We start from the raw sequence: 20,660 nt of genomic DNA on the forward strand, positions 1-20,660 counted from the left end.
AGGCTCCAGGCTCTGAGCTGTCAGCACAGAGCCCGACGCGGGGCTCGAACTCACAGACCACGAGATCATGACCTGAGCCGAAGTTGGACGCTCGACCGACTGAGCCACCCAGGCGCCCCAAGTTTGGTACTGTTTAGTAAAGTTAGTGTACATTGTCTGATCCTGAAATTCTACCTCTAAACAGGTACCCTTCCCACCTTCTTCCACATGTGTACCATGAGGTATGCACAAGAAAGTCTGTAACAAAGGAAAAAGAAAAGCCCCAGTGTTCATCAAGAGTGGAATGGATGAGCAAGTATCGTGTTGCTTTACAATGTTAGAACCTACTGCAATTAAAATGAATGAACTATAGGCACCTTCCCTAGAGTGGGTGAATGTCAAAAACACTCATTTGAATGAAAAAAATCACAGAAGCATAAACAAACAAGATTTCGCGTAGCTAAGGTTCAAAGAACTCTCTCACAGGCCGCACGGCATGATCATTTATAAATATGCCCCTGGAGGCAGGCTGCCTGTACTTCCATGGTACCTCCCCACTTCCTAGCTGGGTAGCCTTCAACCCCAAAATTCCCTCATCTGTACAGCAAGGATACTGGTCCACATTAAGAGGTGCCAATGGGTTGGGGTAGCACATGGAAGGATCAATCCATGTTAGGTATTCTTTTCTAATCCACTAAGTGGCACCTCACTGGTCCCAGGAGGACAGGCAGGGCTCCACCTCCCCACCTCCCCCACCCTCACAGAGGGCAGCCAGAGGCTGCAGTATCCTGGAGACAAGGGCTCTGAATGCAGTGGCCTTAGCTGCCAACATGGAGAAGTGGGAACCACTCAGGACTATGAAAAGGATAAGGGAACTGGGATTGCCAGAGCCCCAAAGACAGTTCGGCCCAGAATACCAAGTCCTAGATTGTCCTGAAGGAATAAGAATTACAATGAAATCAATGAGGTCCACATTTGTGTAAGATAAGAACTCTATCCCTCCATTTCTAATGTCTTTTCATCCCCCAGGCATGGATTTCCCAAGATAGTAGTTCTTCTAAGCCTTTTACTTGACCACTTTCCTCTCATCTCTCAACTGATTGCTTATTGGTACATTTTTCAAGGAATAGGACAAAAGGAAAAAGATATAAGACGGAGATCCCATCAACCCTCACATCTACAAGCTAGCCATTTGTTAAACTCAAGATGTGGTATGGTGAGGCTAGGTTTTCATTATATTTCCAGAATAATTTTTGGAGAAGTGAGACTCTCAGGGTATCAACTGTCTGTCTATTTTATCTGGCGTCTTATCACTAGTTTTTATAGTCTGATTACTGAACTGTCAGTTTGGGGAGTAAAGTGATCTCTTGTTTTGATATCCTTCGAGTCAATTACCATACAGGGTTTACTCTAGTTTTTAATGGAAGGCTAATGAAGGGTAGAAAAGCATGAAATTTATAACCAGAGTGAATTGTGATTGCTAATGCATTAGGAAAATTCCATATAGTTTTTCCTAGTGTTTTTCATAACTCTCACATACCGGAAGCCATTATTATAGTATAACTACTACAATATCTTGATTATTACTTACCCTCTTATTTCTACTTGAGCTACAGCAGTGATGTTGATTTGCAGGCTCACAAAATTGCTGTCTGGGTTGTCCTTGTTGGAACTAAAACACAGCGACAATATGATTTCAATATATTTTCTCAGCCATGTTACAACATATGATCATAAAAAACATTCCATATATAAAAAGAATAACAAACATTGCTAATACAGTCATTCAGAAAACAATGGCATATCCATTCTACGAAATCACAACCATCTGAAAGTGGAAATGCTAAGATTTTCTATGGGTAAAAATAATGTAACTTTCCATGAGGCGGCATCTTATCTGAAAACACAACAGACATCTAGGAAAGCTAATGCTTTTTTGTTTCAATGGCTAAACCAAAAAGGCAGTGAGCTGAATTCATTTTCCACCTTCTGCCTTGGACACATTCCTTAACTTCTCTGTGCATCATGTTTATTGCCCATCAAATGGGAAAGGACGGCACAGTGAACTCCTGATTCTCCATGCTAATAAAGAAGAGAACTGGCAAGAATAATCCAAGAGCAGCACATAATGGAAAAAGCGTTTGCATTTGGCTCTGGAATGCATCATACCATACATTGTTTTGGCAGCAAATTTATCTTCCTTATGGTTTATTTCTGAAGTAATATTAAAATAAGTGCACATTCATTGCATCCTCACTGGCTGACTAGGGTGGGGGGCAGGGACTGAATTAGAAGCATAGCCAATGGCAATGGCAGGAAGAAGCAAGACCCCAGGAAGTCTGGCAGCTCAGACTGACGCAATTAGGAGAGGCCATCGATGCTTCCCAGGGCATCAAGAATCTCAAGATAGAAGGTGAATGTTTAATGATGTTTCTTAGGACAGTGGCAAAATTATTTTTAAGTCTGCTTTTTTTTTTTTCTCTCAAGCAAATATAATCACGTATGAAATTTAGCTTTTGAAAAATACATGTGTTGGGGCACCTGGGTGGCTCAGTTGGTTACGCCCCCGGCTCAGGTCATGATCTCGCAGTTCTCAAGTTCGAGCCCCGCGTCAGGCCCCGTGCTGACAGCTCAGAGCCTGGAGCCTGCTTCAGATTCTGTGTCTCCTTCTGTCTCTGCTCCTTCCCCATTCGCACTCTGTCTCTCTCTCTCTCCAAAATAAATAATAAAAATATTTTAAAAATTAAAAAAAGATGCCCGTGTTAAGCGGGCAGTAAAGAAAATGAAACACGGTCTCATGAGAGGCTTGACCAGTAGCTGAGCTTTGAATGCAGATGTCATTTGCCTTTATTACCCTCTTGTGCTTCCACTGAAGTCACCCTCATATCCCCAAGATTATGCAGCTTTCAGCAAACAGATGTGGCCACACCACCACTGACAGGTCATGTTTATATCCAGGTCTCATTAAGAAGAGAAAGCGTCCGCTTTTCATCATCGACTTTCACACAGATTCAATGGATAATGCTTTAACACTGCAGGAGTGGTAATGGGGTATGTTCTGACTAGCTTTTGAAGCTTCCCAAATGTGGGAGCTGGAAAGGAGATGTAAAAGTCAGCTTTCAAAGGAGGAGGAGGAGACAGAATCGTCCCCACAATGCTTTTGAAAAGTCTTGTCTGATTGTATATACTGATAAGGCCACTTAAACCACAAACACACATAAAAGATATAAACAGGCCAATGTCAGGCTCATTTCCTGCAATAGGGCATCACTACTAAGCTAGTGATGAGCCTAGGGGGACTTGTTCACCAAAGTTTGAACCCCAGTTTCCAGGCCACTTTATTATTATCACATCTGGGGAAAATCAGTTAACTAAAAAGGTTTTTGGGTTTTGTTTTTTTTTTTTTTTTTTTTAAATTTTTTTTCAACGTTTATTTATTTTTGGGACAGAGAGAGACAGAGCATGAATGGGGGAGGGACAGAGAGAGAGGGAGACACAGAATCGGAAGCAGGCTCCAGGCTCTGAGCCATCAGCCCAGAGCCTGACGCGGGGCTCGAACTCACGGACCGCAAGATCGTGACCTGGCTGAAGTCGGACGCTTAACCGACTGCGCCACCCAGGCGCCCCTGGGTTTTTTTTTTTAAGGCAGAATTCTTAATTACCAGCAAGAAGTCATTAAGTCTACTTGTTGTACATTGCATGGCTCTGAATGCATTATGGGAAACTCTTCAGTTTGGAAATTTAGGTCTCATTGTTGCACACGTTACCCAGACTTGGTTCTATTTTCTAGTTCACACTGCTTTGCAGCAGTGAATGTAAAAATGATGAAAAAAAAAGTCATTTCATTTAAGCGATCCTGTAACTTCATTGTGTTTTGTTTCGACGTGGTTTAAATAACACACTTGTCTTTACTCACAAAAAAAGCCAGCAGATGTCAAGCCCTGAAATCATCTTTGGACAGGAGTCTAACATGAAGCTTACGGAGGCTATTTTACCATGTAACGAAAGCAATGGCAGACGTGGAGACGAAACCTGGTTGGCTAATCAAAATCATCTTCTGTCACACAGCCTTGTCACGACACTAGGTACTGCCGTCAGCCAGCGGTGTCAACAAAATCTCCCGGTAAGAAAGGCACCAGGCTTGATATACAACTTAGATGCTTCCTTGACCTCTCTTCCTGGAAGGAAACCTCCTTCACTAACACCACTGCTACATTCAAACAAGCAATCCATCACCGTCCGGGATGCTGAGCTATTTATACTGTCGGTGCTAATTCTGCAGGGGAATGATGGATTTCCTCTCCACAACTACGCCCCATGTCATGCACCAAGGATAAACACGTTTTTCATTTATCACTCTGATGCTATTTTCCTTTTCTCTACCCTTCCCTCTTTTCTAACGTTCCCTCTGTACTCTCTGTGGTCTTTGGAATGTTAGCAAATACAATACGATGTTCATTTCACCGCTGCTGAGGAAGCAGTTTCACTGATATCACAAAAGACCTGTTTGTATGTGGGAACTGCTATCTGAGACCCGCTCTACACAGGGAGGAGAATGTTTACATGTCACATAGAGCTGCGCCATGAAGAGACCATTTAATGAAAACATTTGGTAACATGAAATATTTTAAGTTGATTAATACATAAAGCCCGTTTCTCTTTGGGTTCTGTTTGTGGAAAGGGGCATTAAAAGTGGGTACTGGCGATCAATATGGTCAAAAGCTTAAGAACTTAGACTTCAGAATATTTGGTTTAATTTACTTTTGGTTTTAACACATCTAAATTGAACGCACACCATCCATAAATATTTATTTATGCCTTTGGAGTCTGCCAACGAGGCATGTAGATAAATGCTCACTCGTGAATACTTCACTATTTGAGTGTTAAGTGTTCTCAAACATTTTTATCTTGGAAATGTCTGTTTTTGGAATTTGATGCTTTATGTATGTTCCTGTAGCCTCTCTGGTTCTTCCTTCATTTCCACATTTTTATGTTTTTTTCAGAATAATGTTAAAATAGTCATGAGTTTCTATAGCACGTAAGGATGGAATATCATCATGGTCCACTCTTTTAGACGAAGCGAGATGTTAGAAGTGTGACCGTTTCTATCTTCCATCAAATTTAGCACTTTGTTGCTAAATTCACTGGTTGGAGGATGATCTCCAGGATGGGTCTGGGGAAGGCATTTGGAATATCAGTTGTTGTCCTTTGTCCCCAGAGTGAACTACTAGTTTCATTTATTCTGTTATCTGTAGCTGCAATCAAAAGTAAGAATGATGTGTCAAGGAATTTGCTTTGCATCTTTGTAACAGATTTTATTTCTAAATAAATGATTTCTATTTTGTGAGGATGTATCTTCATGCCATTTGCGGGACTGACATCACAGACAGTGATGGTAAGAAATAGAAACTTTAGGCTGCTGTCTGGAGTGATGGTTCTCAGTATAGGGTGCCTTTACTTTTTTTTTCTGAAAAAGTTAAAAATATAAGCAAAAGATTCCCCAAATCAAAATATTTAGGACTACCTAAGCCTTTTGGAAAATATACATTTATGTAGACATAAAGAAGTGATTTAATATGCTTTTGGTAAAATGGTATTACAGAAATCATTGTGTCAGCGTCTCATCACTAATATGGGTAAAATTTTTTTAAATCTCTTAAGAATCAGCAGAAAATATTAAGTTAAATTTTTTTTTTAATTTTTTTTTCAACGTTTATTTATTTTTGGGACAGAGAGAGACAGAGCATGAACAGGGGAGGGGCAGAGAGAGAGGGAGACACAGAATCGGAAACAGGCTCCAGGCTCTGAGCCATCAGCCCAGAGCCTGACGCGGGGCTCGAACTCACGGACCGCGAGATCGTGACCTGGCTGAAGTCGGACGCTTAACCGACTGTGCCACCCAGGCGCCCCTATTAAGCTAAATTTTTAAAAAGACTTAATTAAGGTCAGAAAAGGACGTAAGGTAGGTGAGAAAAACCTTCCTTCTTAGAAATCTATCACAAAATTTAGGGGATGTGGTTTGTGATACAGGTTGCAGATTTTTTTTTTTTTAATGTTTATTTATTTTTGAGAGACAGAGACAGATCGTGAGCAGGCAAGGGGCAGAGAGAGAGGGAGACACAGAATCTGAAGCAGGCTCCAGGCTCTATGCTGTTAGCACAGAGCCCGACACGGGGCTCCAACTCACGAACCACGAGATCATGACCTGAGCCAAAGGTGGACACTTAACCGACTGAGCCACCCAGGCGTCCCGCAGGTTGCAGATTTTAAAAATCTGCTATGTTCTTATACAGTTTATATATTTTATTTTATTACTATTTTTAATTTTTTTTTAACGTTTTATTTATTTTTGAGAGACAAAGCATGAGCGGGGATGGGGCAGAGAGACAGAGGGGGACACAGAATCCAAAACAGGCTCCAGGCTCTAAGCCCAACATGGGGTTGGAACCCACAAACGATGAGACCATGACCTAAGCCAAAGTCGGATGCTGAACCGACTGAGCCACCCAGGTGCCCCAAGTTTATATATTAAAAAAAAAAAAAAAAAATAGAAACCTTTAATCCAAGTAGCTATTAAAAAGTAATCCATTGCACAAAATCATCGCTCTCTAATCACTTCTTACAGGATAGAAGATAAGTGTAGAGATTTATCCATATTGCACACTAGTATTTGAGGACCAAATTGTAGATACTGACTTCAGAGTTGTGTTATAGAACAAGCGTTCACCCAGCTGAGTATGTGCTGTCGACATCAATGCTGTTTAAACTTTTTTTTTTTAATGTTGTTCAAACTTTTAAAATCGCAGACCACAGAAATTATTGTATTTCACAGGGTGTCTTACTGTGCACATTTACATTTCTCTAATTGGATCATTTCATGAAGAAGACTGTGATATATTGTATTCCATTCACTTTCCTTTTCTTTTAATAGTGGCCTGGAGTCATTACATTTATCCCATCACTGACTAATGGGTTTAAGTCCACACTTGGGCTTTTAAGCACACTGCTACCTCCAAGTCTTTCCACTCATTAAATATTGTTTTTGGCCATGAAGGAACAAACAGAATAGACAGTGAAAAGGTAAGTCACACTTGAGTCTCTGAAAAGTGTCAGTCTTAGAAAAAAGGGGCAGCTACCTATATGCTTTGTCTTACAGTTACCAGAAAAGGCTCTGTCCTCTGAATCTCACCTGCTTCCTGCCATGGGGCTCACAGTGAAACCGTCAGAGACCCATTCATTCCTGACAAGTTAGATTTCAAGTTTGCAAACGCATAATCGATGCTTTCTTGCAGAGATTTTATTCTCAGGGATTTAATGACCCCCAGCTCAGAGCCTGGCAGAGATATTGTTGGGGTGTTGGTGAGGGCGGGAGAAAGGATGTAAATCAGAATCAGGAAAAATGGAGGTAAACCAGGGTGCGAGGGTACCCAGGACAAAATTTTACTAAAATAACTTGGCTTACAGAATGGATCTCTTTTCAAAAGCAAACAAACAGGGGCGCCTGGGTGGCGCAGTCGGTTAAGCGTCCGACTTCAGCCAGGTCACGATCTCGCGGTCCGTGAGTTCGAGTCCCGCGTCGGGCTCTGTGCTGACAGCTCAGAGCCCGGAGCCTGTTTCAGGTTCTGTGTCTCCCTCTCTCTGACCCTCCCCCGTTCATCTCTGTCTCTCTCTGTCTCAAAAATAAATAAACGTTAAAAAAAAATTAAAAAAAAAAAAAAGCAAACAAACAAAAACCAAAAACAAACAAACAAAAACTTACAACACTGAAAAAACCAGACACAAAAAATGATCTGTGAAAAGTCTGGCTTCTAATTTCAGGTTAAGGAGTTTGATTCGTGGCCATTCATCTCACTATGGATCTCTCTAATAGTGGATGCTGACCATGATTTTAGGCATTTAAAGATCTAACCTTCTGATTTGGAGATCGAAGTTAATGCTCATGTTTGTTTTCTCAAGACGAGGAACTGCAAATCGGAGGCCCAGAGAGTACTAAAAGAAAAAAAATCACAAGACGCTAAGGTTATGACAGGGAGGGACCATATACACAGCATAAAAATCTTTTTAAATCATCCCTGCACTTCTCTCTCTCTCTCTGCCCCTGGTGGGATTCTCTCTCTGCCCCTCGCTCACTTGTGCCCTCTCTCTCTCAAAAAAATAAAAAAAATAAAAATCATCCCTGCAAATCCCTATCTCGTATTGCTGCCCTTTTCCCTGCTTCCACCCCGGGGGTTGCCTAGAGGAAGTCACAGAACTAAGACTGCAGAGGCCAGACATTCAAGTCCCTCTACATTGTGGTTCATTCTCTTCATTTAGTCCTGTACGAATTCTTCTCCTGCCACCCTCCCATGTGCTAAATTAAAAACAACCTAAATATACAAGAGGCAATTGATTTGGAAAACTGTAATGCTTGTGTTTGATGCACATTTACGGCGTCATTGAAACTGACTGCGAATTGGGTCATTCGGTGGGACGCCTACGCACACACGCGGAAAATGCTTCTAATGGAACGATGACCGATAAAGACAAAGGTTACAAAGTTGTACATGCAGTGTGTTGCAGGTATTGTTTTAAAAGTTTGTTGGTGGAAAAATGACTGTACAGGAGTGAGGGTGTATTGTAAAAAAAAAAAAAATACCAGAATACTATGCTATGGTAATAATATTAAGGTTATGAGCGTAGGGATTGTTTTTCTACCTTTCTTGATTTCCCAAAGTTTTAAACCTGCTCTTATTTTTTTTAATCTGAGGACAGGTTTTTAAAACTTTGGGGAAAATTAGTCCAATGATAATATCAATAAGGAAGTAAAAATAAGAGCCAATAATTCTGTCACTTACTCTCCTATGTACTGTGCTAAAGCCTTACATGCCTTGTCTCACATAATCATGACAACCACCCCATGAGGTGGGTACTCTGTTGACATTTTACACTCTGAGCAGTAATCTGAAGGATTAGGGAGATCAAGTGCCTTCCTCCAGGTGCACAGCAAATGAGCTGTAGAGTTGGAATTGAAATTCTTGCAAGCTGACTCTGGAACCTGCACTCAAGGCCACTACACCCCGAGACTCAGATCATTGATTAAAAACTCGTGTTAATATGAACCAGTAGTAATATGAACTAATAATAAATCATCATTCTAATCATAAATCGTCATCATTTCCCTAGCCCTTACTGAATGCGTTACAAGCCAAGCACTGCCCCAGTGGCTTTATATATATCATGTCAGTGCACTGCTCCAAACTTTCCTAAATGTGGTGATTCTCCCATTTGAATGTGACTCGTCCAAGGTATCACAACTGATGAGCAGCAAAGCTGGGATTTAAACCCATGTGTATCTATTAAGCCTATGCATCCTTATGCCCCAGCCATGATGAATTCTTTTATGATATCAAATGTGCCATTTTTGGTCAGACCCCTGGGGCTTTGCACATACACTCCCCCCTTCTTTGAAAACCTTAAAACTTTGCTGCTTTCTTCTACGTGAAGATGTTCTTCTCATGCTTCAAAGCTCAGGACGAGAGATCCTCCTGCAACATACTATCCGATCCCACAGGCCCGGTCAGGCAGAAATTTTCTCTTTATTCCCCCACCTCCTTCTTTGCAACCTCCGATAGTGTTAATGTTGAGTTTCTTATTGAATGGGCGTTGTATATTTTCATCTTGATATTGTCAGACTCTAGCTTGGAACCAGGCATACAGAAGGGATGCACTAAAACAGTTCCAGTGGTGGGGATCTCACTCTATTGGGATGAAGCCTGGCTAATGTCGGTCCTCATGACAGAACAATTCAGCCTGGGACAAAGATACAATAAAGATGTGACAATTTCATATTGTAAGAGACACATGTGTTCTCAGCTAGAACCAAACACCAAATATCTGGGCGTTGATTCTAAAGGAACTTTGCCGAACCACCACTTACTCGTCTTCCTGCTTGAGAGATTTTCCAAGTTTTTATAAATCCTGTTGGCACCTATTTTATAGGACTATAGCTATTATATGAAAATGACATTACTACTTACAAATCAGGAGGAATACTTCTGAATACTACCTTGAATGTTTTGTTAAATTAAAATAAAATGTCACTCGAAAACTTTTTTTTTTTTTTTTTAAATATTGGGTGGGACTTCACTAAATGTTTCTGGTGATTTATGATGCTTTTTAATATTTAGGGCTGCTTTTATATTTGGAATATTACTACGATCCACTGAGAGTATTTTTTTTTTAAGTACAAAATGAAGAAGCAAATAAATCAAAGTGTTTTAAAAGAAAACAGAATGCAATAAAATTTGATGTGTTTAAGGGCATTAAAGGGTGAGATAAGAAAGCCATTAGGTTTCTTCCACTAGAGACCTCACAGATAAAGGAATACAAACAATTTACCTCCTTGACTCCCAAAAATTACTTGCTGGTAAAATGGGCAGACATCATTTCACATAAACACATCCATGGTCAAGACCACACTGCATTTTTACCCTCCACTTTGAATGACACCAGTGGCCAGTTTTGCTCCAAGATTATTATTTGTTATTAATGACCTTGGATGATCTCTGGTTGAGGTGGAACACTTGTAATACTGAAAAAGGAATGAGTGCCTGGTCATTTTTATACAATGTTATGCAACTGCCACGGTTCCCATGTCGATCTGTTCCTCTTTAGTGTTAGGTAGGCCTCTTCTTCATGCCAACTTAGGTGATTGGATTTTTCTTGATAACCAGCAAAAGGATTTGTTAGTTTCTGGACAAAAGGATTCTAATGGAAAATGTCCCAATTTCTCAGCTGAGAAATCCCATTCTGTCTTTCATGGCTTCGTTTAAAAATCTCATCTTGTCTGTTATTCATTCGTTTTTATCCAAATACTTTTCCCAATTTTGCAGACCAGACAGAACATGGACCTTGTGTGAGGTCCCGGTTCGAATCTTGGTTTCGTCGTTCATTATCTGTGTGATTTGGGGAAATTTATCTGATATCTCTCAGTCTCAATCTCCTCATCTATAACATAGGAGAAATACTCAACTAATGGGATTGTTGGTTGTGAAAACTTAACGAGATAACATAAAAAAAGTACTTAGTGATGCATTTATAACACAGAGAGCAATCAGTATATGTTAGCTAATAAAAAACTGTTATAAAATTTTATCTTTCATTTAAATAGTTACTTCTTTTGGCCTAACAAGTGAATTTACCAGACTATAGCTTGGCACACTTTATAGAGCGTAAAAAGTGTGTAAAAAAGCAAAAATATTATTTAATTTTAGAGTGTAAAAAAGCAAAAATATTGTAGCAGAATACCCTAAAGTAAAAATTGGGAATAGGAATTACTTGATACTTTCAAATGCTCAAATAAATGTGAGAGATCTTGGGCTAAAAGGTTTATTTACTGCAGGACTTCTCAGCACCTTTAAAATGCGAATGTGCACCTAAATGTTCCAGAGGAGAATATGATACCCAGCAGTGACCACAGAACTCCCTTTTAAAGCCTTATCTCAAGGGATCAACACTCTTTGGAATATACTTTGGGAAGCTATTCTAATACAAACCTATGCAATTATGAATTTTTATGAAATTTTTTTCAAATAGGCCACTTCATTGATAATCATAAACATCTAATTTAAAACAGAGGAATACATATGTTTAGTTTATGAAACATTTAAATATTCAGTACTTGCAGATTTCAGAATTTTTTTCTGTTTTATGACTTCATAATAAGTATGTCCACTGGGATATTAATTACAAGTTACTATGTGTACTTAAATGGCAATTGCATAAAATTAACTTATTGTCCACAAGAAAACCCGAATGAGAAGTTCCTAAATCTGGAAACAAGGAAAGAAGAACAAAAACGTGTCTTTATTCTTCCAAATTCACATTACAGATCATTATTAACTCTTTTTCTTGCTACAAACACATTTCGGTATTATTCTCAAATTCAAATGCATGGAAAATATAGACCTGGCAAAGCTGACTCAAAACCTAGATCATGGTAACATTTTTGATATGAAAATCCTGTGAATGATACCCATACGGGACGTATGTCAAAAATCCAAGTGTAATCACCTTTGCTAAAATCTTTACTTATGTTATTTCTTAAGTCATTTACGGAATACCGAGAAACAACTGAACTGCCGTGAGACTCAAAGAAACAAATATCCCAAGAAAAGATCTGTAGTAAAAAAGAAAAAAAAAAAGTCTTCATAGATGTGTACCATCCAAAAGACATGTTAAGAGTAAAATCAAAAGACGGGGCGCCTGGGTGGCGCAGTCGGTTAAGCGTCCGACTTCAGCCAGGTCACGATCTCGCGGTCCGTGAGTTCGAGCCCCGCGTCGGGCTCTGGGCTGATGGCTCAGAGCCTGGAGCCTGTTTCCGATTCTGTGTCTCCCTCTCTCTCTGCCCCTCCCCTGTTCATGCTCTGTCTCAAAAATAAATAAACGTTGAAAAAAAAAATTTAAAAAAGAGTAAAAATCAAAAGAGAAAGCATATAAAAGTATCCATCTTTACGTGTGTTTAACCTCAGGGTTCCCACCCTGTATAGGATACAATGCAACCCCCCCCCCCCCCCCCCCCCCCCCCCCCCCCCCCCCCCCCCCCCCCCCCCCCCCCACCCCCCCCCGCCCCCCCCCCCCCCCCCCCCCCCCCCCCCCCCCCCCCCCCCCGCGGTCGTTTCCTGCCTAATCTGTTTTTCGTTACCAGGTGCTAAACAGCTGAGTGCCAGTGGGGGCGCTTTCCACGAGCTGTCTTTAAAATGCAATTAGAACTTAGGAAGGGCTTCTGGGTTTCTCTTACATTTGTTCCAGCCACCATAGGGTTGCCAAGGTCACACACCACCATCCGGCTTGTATTTTCCATCTTGTACTCACAGCTCAGTGGACGTAGCCCCTGCAGTGGGAAAGAACACCAGCATGGAGCTCGGGGTGGGGGTGGGGGGTGGCAAATAAGTTACATCCGGTCACAAAGGCAACGCGGTGTGGGCGGCAAGCTTCCCTTGATTTCAAACACCTGTGTGGGCCTCCGTGCCCAGGAGTTCACGGGTGACCATTAACTCGGAAGAGACGCTTGGGAGCCAAAAAGATCAGAGTTTAATTTTAGAAGGAGGTTGGAGCGGTAAGCGCGATGTGTTTCACGGAGGGGCAAAATGCTTACCACGTGCAACAAGGAACGTTTTAGAAATTATTTGCACTATTGCTAATGTTACATTTGGGCCAGGAGGATCACAGATGAGTAACCACCACGGAACAAATTTATTCTTGCCAAGATGAAATGGCGGCTATTAGCAGAGGGTATCGTATGCCTCGGTGAGCGTGTGCAAGAGAACTGCTCTGAACACAGATTCCTACACACCATGGTCCTAATTTTGAGGTGACACAACGATCTTTGTTCGTTCCTCTAAAAACTCAAGACGGGAAGAGAACGCTTTCGTGTTTCCCCAGTGCTTCCCGTCTCCCTTCTTCCCCTTATAGCCTGTTCTCATCAGAAAGTATAAAAACTCAAGTTTGAAGAGGCGTTTAGAGCTCTGTGCAGGACAAGTTCTCAAGGTTACAGCAAACGAAAGGGAGAAGTGAGGGAGCTTTATCTTTGAACTTCTTCCCTCTGAGTCAGGTCTCTCTCGTGTCTTGATGCTCCTCCCAGCTGCCTCGAAATCCGCACCTTGCTGTCCACCCTTAGTCCCTTTCCATTTTCCAAAACCTGATGTCCCTGTGGCCCTGCTCCACCTCCGGTGATAGCTACAAACGTTCACCCCTTATTTCCCTCTAACTTACGAAGTGCCACTAACATGACCCGTCACCCTCATACCCAGAGATAAGCTGACAAACAGGAGGACCTTCACAAGGAGCAACCTTTTGGGAATTTCCGCCCCAGGAGAGGTCCGTGGAGGGAAGAGCATTCCAAGTATGAGGACCATCTGTCCATCTGTCAGCTCTACTGCAATTTCATTTAGGGAAGTAATGTGAATTCTCATGTAAAAGTTTCAGAAATCACCCTCTATCCCATTCTTCCCACTTCACTGAGAAAAACCAAGATCCAACACCAAAACAATGAGAAGCTAGACAAACAACCAGACATCAAGGTGAAAAATTTTGTTAATTTTGCTTCGAGAAAATTAACCTCAGGGGGACAGGGGTTTTTGTATCTCTATTATTCCCAGTGCCTGGAGCCGTGTTGGGCACAGAGCAGTAAATGGTGTCAGGAGACAGCAGAAGCGGATCACACGCTTTGCTAAGACGGGGCTGAAATGAATGGAAACACAACTAATTATAAAATCCTCCCGCCTGGGGGCGCCTGGGGGGCTCAGGCAGTTAAGTGTCTGACTTCAGCTCAGGTCATGATCTTGCAGTCTATGAGTTGGAGCCCCACGTCCGGCTCTGTGCTGACAGCTCAGAGCCTGGAGCCTGCTACGGATTCTGTGTCTCCCTCTCTTTCTGTCCCCTGCTCACACTCTCTCTCAAAAATAAATTAAAAACCACACACACACACACACACACACACACACACACCCTCCCTCCTGCAGTCAACCAGGTAGGAACACCCACTGAAAAGTCTGTTCAGAATGATCAGAAAGGAGCAACTGACTGATATCTGGAGGCATCTTAATATATGCTCTCTCTAAATAACTTGCATGACACATTAGTATCTAGGCAGCTAAGATACATATTTTCAAAAAGCTGGTAATGCTCTCTCCTCTGAAAGATAGTATTAGCATGTATTTAAATTCTTTTTTTAAATTTTTTTTTAACGTTTATTTATTTTTGAGACAGAGACAGAGCATGAACAAGGGAGGAGCAGAGAGAGAGGGAGACACAGAATCGGAAACAGGCTCCAGTCTCTGAGCTGTCAGCACAGAGCCTGACGCGGGGCTCGAACTCACGAACCGCGAGATCATGACCTGAGCCGAAGTCGGACGCTTAACCGACCAAGCCACCTAGGCGCCCCAAAATTCTTAAGGATCTGTAACTAACCCTAATTGTACAGAGATGTTTGTGTTCAAATTATTAAGTCAATCCTGAAAACAGAAAAAAAGAACCCAGCAAAAACGTTTTTTAAAATGTCCACGAGCCCTTTGAATATCTAATTCAAAGTTAGTTTCTATAGTAAATATTTTTATCTTATCTAAAGGTTAAAAGTTATATGTACATTTTTCCCAGCTTTCTAGAAATAGCTTTTTCACATCAATCAAAGATCTTTTCTTTCCCCAGTCCCTCCCACCCTTTTTCTTTTTTTAACCTTTACTTCCTTTCTCTGAGTGAGAGGAACAATGATTGTTTTTCTAGATATTTCTAGATTATTTTCCTTAGCTGTTCCAGGGACACTCTTGCTGTAATCCATTTATAGCTCTTAACATATTATTCATTCACTAAAAATATGTACTGTGTACCTGCTATTTACCAGGAACTGATAAAAACTCCTCGTCCTCACCGCATTTCCAATTACTGTAACAACCGTAATAAGTAATCACAAGCATTGTGAAAAGCAATGGAAACATAATCAGTGCAGTTTCAGTTTTACGATAGGAGAGATTCATAGTGATAGAGAAGGTTATGCACTTAGATGTAAGTAGCAGATTGAAGGAGGTGACATCAGGCTGCCGGGGGGCAGTGCAGACCGGTGGTTAAGAGCACGGGGTTGGACCCACCAGTGAAGTGTATGCTAGGCAACAGCTGTGTTAGGCATGTTAGTAAATCTCTCCTCCTCTGTAAGTGGGGGATACCGATAGCCTTGCTGTTTTGCTACAAGCCCACTACGAAGATTGAGTAAATTAAACCCATGTAAGATCTCAGAGCAGTGCCCCGCCCATCTCGATTCTTCAATACACGTTTGCAGCCTCAATCATGACCGAGCTGAGACTTGAAGGGTAAAGAGAAAGAAGTGAGCTGGATAAAGGGGAGGAGGGAGTGGAGTTGGTGCGTCCGAGAGAATGAGCAGCAGCCACAAACTCTTGCGGCAACAGAGCACACGTGTACTCCAGGAACTGGAAAGAAATTCCGTCCTGCTGGCATGTAGGGTGCGGGGGAAGGGAAAGGATCCAAGCCCAGGGACGAGAGGCTACAGAGGTGAACAGGGGTGACAGAAGCAAGGGCCTCGGTAGTTACTGAGGGGCTTTGGGCTTTATCCTCAAAGCAATGGGGACTTAATGAGGGGTTGCAGCAAGAGGGTGCTGTGGTCAGATTTACATTTTAGGGAGAGGACGACCCCTTGCAGAGAGGGGAGGGGAGGCAGGGAGATGGGGAGATTAGTGAGGAGACATTTGTGACCTCGGCAGAAGATCAGGCCAGCTCTGAGGAAGGCGGTGTCAGGAGCAGTTAGGTGGAGAGAAGAGATGAACTGGGGACAGAGGTGGGCTGGAGAAACGAGGTGGCTCCTGGTGCCTTTCTCTGACCCAGGCCATGGAGGCGGGAGAAGCATGAGTCTGGGAGGTTGACAAATCTAGTTCTGGACACGCTGGACGTGAGGTGGCCAGGAGGCAGGGGAGGTGGTCCGTGAGGTCCCCCGGATACCAAATGCACAGAGACAGAAAGCCGACCTGTGGTTACCAGGGGCTGGGGGAACAGGTGTTAGCGTCGCGTGAGTACAGGGTTTCCATCTGGGAAGATGAAAAAGTTCTTTGCTGGATGGTTTTACGTAAAGGTTGCGCAATCATGTGAATGCACTTAATCCCATTGAATGACACACTTAGAAATGGTTAAAATGCTAAAATATATTAGATTTTTGCCATAATAATAATGCCAATCATAATCATCACATAAAGCACACAAGCCCTTATTCCTAGAACGTTTTAGAAAAAGTCAGCAAAGGGAAGAATGAAGTCTGGCTCGGTGAAGGTTTCCAGAGAAGGAGATGGTCAGCATTTATATTTTTGAAATGATGAATGTGTTCAACAAAAGAATAACAAAACTTACAATCAGATAATCCTAATACGTTTTCCCCTGAGAGAAGATTGTCTAAAAAAAACCCTTGAGCTGAGTTCAAAAACAAAGGTACGCAAACCTCAAACTGCTTAGAGAGAAAGAACAAATTAGAATGTGGCTTCAGTCATGCGAGATTCAAAGACTGAGCTAAGTCTCTGCCCAAGGGAAGCTGATGGAAGAAAAAAAGTTAAGGGGCTTATTTGAGACTGTGGACGATGTCCGTTGTAATGTTTACAGCCAGAGATGGAAACGATAAGCGTTCTCCTGTATTTTCCATGCAACCACGTCCACGGTAAACTGGATGTTTTGCTAAAAGAACATTTTAGAAAAGACGCTTTGTTTAACGAAGTCGGGGGTGGAATGACACGAAGGAACTGAAATGAAAACATGAGTGAAGCCACGGAACATTTTTAAAAATAACATACTCGAGCCTCATTTCTTTGTTTGTTTACATAGTATTTGCATGTAAGTGTGTACAGGTGATATTTTTCCATAAATTTCTCCAACAGAAACTCGTAATGATTCTATGACTGTCAAAGATATGTGATGATCACTCACCTGGATTTATTTATCTATTTTTCACTAAGAAGATAATTTAACCAACACAGAAACCGCACGCCTAGAGGGGTGAGTAGAGAATTTAATAATCTCTGCATCTATAAATGCCTATGAAGTATCAACATTGCAACAGTTTGCTGACATTAATTTTTTTTAAGTTATTGTCTACTTTTTTTTTTTTTTTAATAATTTCTAGGGGTGCCTGGGTGGCTCAGTTGGTTGGGCGTCTGACTCCGGCTCAGGTAATGATCTCAACAGCTTGTGGGTTTGAGCCCCTCGTGGGGCTCTGTGCTGACAGCTCAGAGCCTGGAGCCTGCTTCGGATTCTGTGTCCCTCTCTTGTTCTGCCCCTCATCCACTCATGCTCTGTCTCTCTCTCTCTTAAGAATAAATAAAAAACATTCGGGGCGCCTGGGTGGCGCAGTCAGTTAAGCGTCCGACTTCAGCCAGGTCACGGATCTCGCGGTCCGTGAGTTCGAGCCCCGCGTCAGGCTCTGGGCTGCTGGCTCAGAGCCTGGAGCCTGTTTCCGATTCTGTGTCTCCCTCTCTCTCTGCCCCTCCCCCGTTCATGCTCTGTCTCTCTCTGTCCCAAAAATAAATAAAAACGTTGAAAAGAAAAAAAAATTTAAAAGAATAAATTAAAAAACATTAAAAAAAATTTTTAAAGTAATCTCTACACCCAACGTGGGGCTCGAACCCATGACCCTGAGATCAAGAGTCACATGCTCTTCTGACTGAGCTAGCCAGGTACCCCTGCTAACATCTCTTGAGAGAAATCATTTTTCATTAAATTATTTAGTCTTTATGGGGCACCTGGGCGGCTTAGTTGGGTATGCAACTGACTTTTGATTTCAGCTCAGGTCATGATCTTGTGGTTCATGAGTTTGAGCCCCATGTTGGGCTCTATGCTGACCGCGCTGAGCCTGTTTGGGATTCTCTGTCTTGCTCTCTGCCCCTCCCCCGTTGCTGTCTCTCCCCCACACCCTCAAAATAAATAAATAAACTTAAAATTAAAAAAAAAATTATTTAGTCATTAGAATGTTCATACCCCTCAAAGTATGTGGTATTTGGAAATTAACAGACATTTAACAAATAGTAGTTGAATGAACAAATCCCTCGGCATGTCTCAAAGGAGTTGTGCCTTGTTCTATGTGACGCACAGAGGTGGCCATGAGGGAATGTTAAAGTGGGTCTCTGTCCTTGATTGTGAGTCTGTACATTTCTGAAAATGAGGGACTTTCCCCACTGTCCTGCAATGTATTTTTAATGTGTTTTTAGACCAAGTGATTAAAAACACAGCAGAACCTGAGGATACCCTGAGTGGGAAGATTCATGTTCTGATAAAGGAGAGGAAAGATCGTAAAAAGCATTGTCAGTTTAATAAATGGTGGCATTGCCCGACCAGCAAATAATGACAAAGACCTGGCTTTTCTCGGTCCTGGTCCCCAAAAGGTGGGCCACAAAGAAAGAAAAATGAACGTGTTTCCTTTCCAGTGCCTGTCTCTGCTGTTATCAGTGCTCAGCTGGGATTGGTCAGACCTTCCTCTATAAGCAATAATGAAAACCAGAGCTCCCGGGACCTGCTTGAAACGAAGGGAACTAAAAACAAAGGCCTGAAAACAGCCAGCAAGGGTGGGAGTTAACAGGGGAGTCTAGCTGATAGATCACATTAGTGAGATTCTTCTCTCAGCCAGCTGTATTCTCTTCCTTGCTTCAGCTCTCCATCTTTGGCCAACTGATCTTTGCACTATGGCCAAGAAAGATATTAATATTGCTTAAGACCACCTCCCCTTCCTGGCTCACTGCTATTATGATTAGCAAAGCCGGGTGCCATTTTGTTCTCCTTCATTTGGGAAGAAAGTCTCAGCTAAGATGGTTCTACTTAATGTCGCTTTGACTTCAAATATATACCTGAGTTCTTTCCGACTTCAAATACTGGGCAAGGCATTACCTTGTTGCTGCGTTCAATCCCAACATAATCTGCCTCTTCTGGTATCATCACGAAGAGTTCAGCTTCGTAGGCACCTTCTCCTTCATTTCTTGCATTGATTACGAGCATAAGATGATTTTCATCTCCAATGATGACCTGATACTTATCTCTAAAAACGTAGTTTAAAAGGAATATTAGTTACCATACTTCTCTGGATTCACAGATATTTTATCTAAGGACTTGGAAGGAAAGAAGGAAGATGGGGAAATATGAGACTTGGATAAGAAGATGGATGGATCATCACGGGGGGGTGGTGAGAAGAAGTAAGAACTGCATCTGTATGGGCAGAGCAGGAGGACATCCAGGGGTGTGCTGGTAACGCTGAACATTACCAAAAAAAAAAAAATAGTACCAATGTGTAGCATTTGCTGATTCCAGCGGCATAAATCCTCCCACTGTGGTCAATTTCAGGCTACTGACATACTTAATCTGCCAGAAAGAAATCCAGGAAATCGGATGATTGGTTCCCAAGCCAGAATAAGGCAGCCCTGGCGTATCACTCAACACACCCGACAGGAAGACGATGAGCAGTGGGTGAAAAGGCAGAGACGTTTTAGAAACGGACAGGGGGAGGTGTGGATGCCAAGAGAACCGTAAGAGGGAAGGAAAGAGGCAGATACAATAAAGTCTCAGCCGGTGGAGGATTCTGAGGTATTTTGAGGAATTTTCCTTCTCTCCAAACCTCAAACTGAGCCGATTTTGCCACTTTTAACCCTTAATCAATCACAGCTGTTGTTTCAGACCCTGGCTCAATCGTGAAGTTTGGGAAGAACATCCCCTAAAAAGACTGCCAAGCAGATTCCCAAACACTGGTGGCGAGATGGGCCTTGGGTGGGTGTGTGTTGGGGATGAGAAGCCTGAATCTGTTTTTCCCGACATAGGATGTTGTCCATCTGACTCTTGTTTCTTGCCCTCACAAGATGCAGTGTAGTTACCAGTGCTAGACTGGTGACTCTCCATTACAGGCAACCGGAAAGACTTTTGATTCTTAATTTGACTTGGGGACACCTTCTGCCTGATTCCCCAGAGTGCCATTAAAATAGTTGTTTCAGCAAAGTAAAAGCGATTACGGTTTGACAACTTTAAGGATGCTTTTGAGCCCCGCACAAGCTGGTTCGGGCTAAGGCGGAAACAGAACCAGCCTGAGTCTCTTGCACGCACGACTCAGGCAAGTACGTACAACTTGAATCACCCCCCAGATGGGTTTACTTTGAACAAAAGCATTTTTTCTCCCGCTT

At 42.2% G+C, this 20,660-nt stretch overlaps 1 protein-coding gene across 1 annotated transcript in view; it reads right to left on the minus strand.

Moving 5' to 3' along the window:
• The window catches only part of ITGA8 (integrin subunit alpha 8), a 195,122-nt gene that overhangs the window by 47,926 nt on the left and 126,536 nt on the right, over window positions 1-20,660 (minus strand). Inside the window, exons 20-23 of the mRNA XM_043563837.1 lie at window positions 19,384-19,531; window positions 12,758-12,850; window positions 7,889-7,968; window positions 1,571-1,651 (exon numbers count right to left, since the gene is read on the minus strand). Coding sequence (XP_043419772.1) covers window positions 1,571-1,651; window positions 7,889-7,968; window positions 12,758-12,850; window positions 19,384-19,531 — 402 coding nt within the window. The remainder of the gene's footprint in view (window positions 1-1,570; window positions 1,652-7,888; window positions 7,969-12,757; window positions 12,851-19,383; window positions 19,532-20,660) is intronic.

The sequence above is a fragment of the Prionailurus bengalensis genome, chromosome B4 (genome assembly GCF_016509475.1).
Source record: "Prionailurus bengalensis isolate Pbe53 chromosome B4, Fcat_Pben_1.1_paternal_pri, whole genome shotgun sequence".
NCBI classification, from domain to species: Eukaryota; Metazoa; Chordata; class Mammalia; order Carnivora; family Felidae; genus Prionailurus; species Prionailurus bengalensis.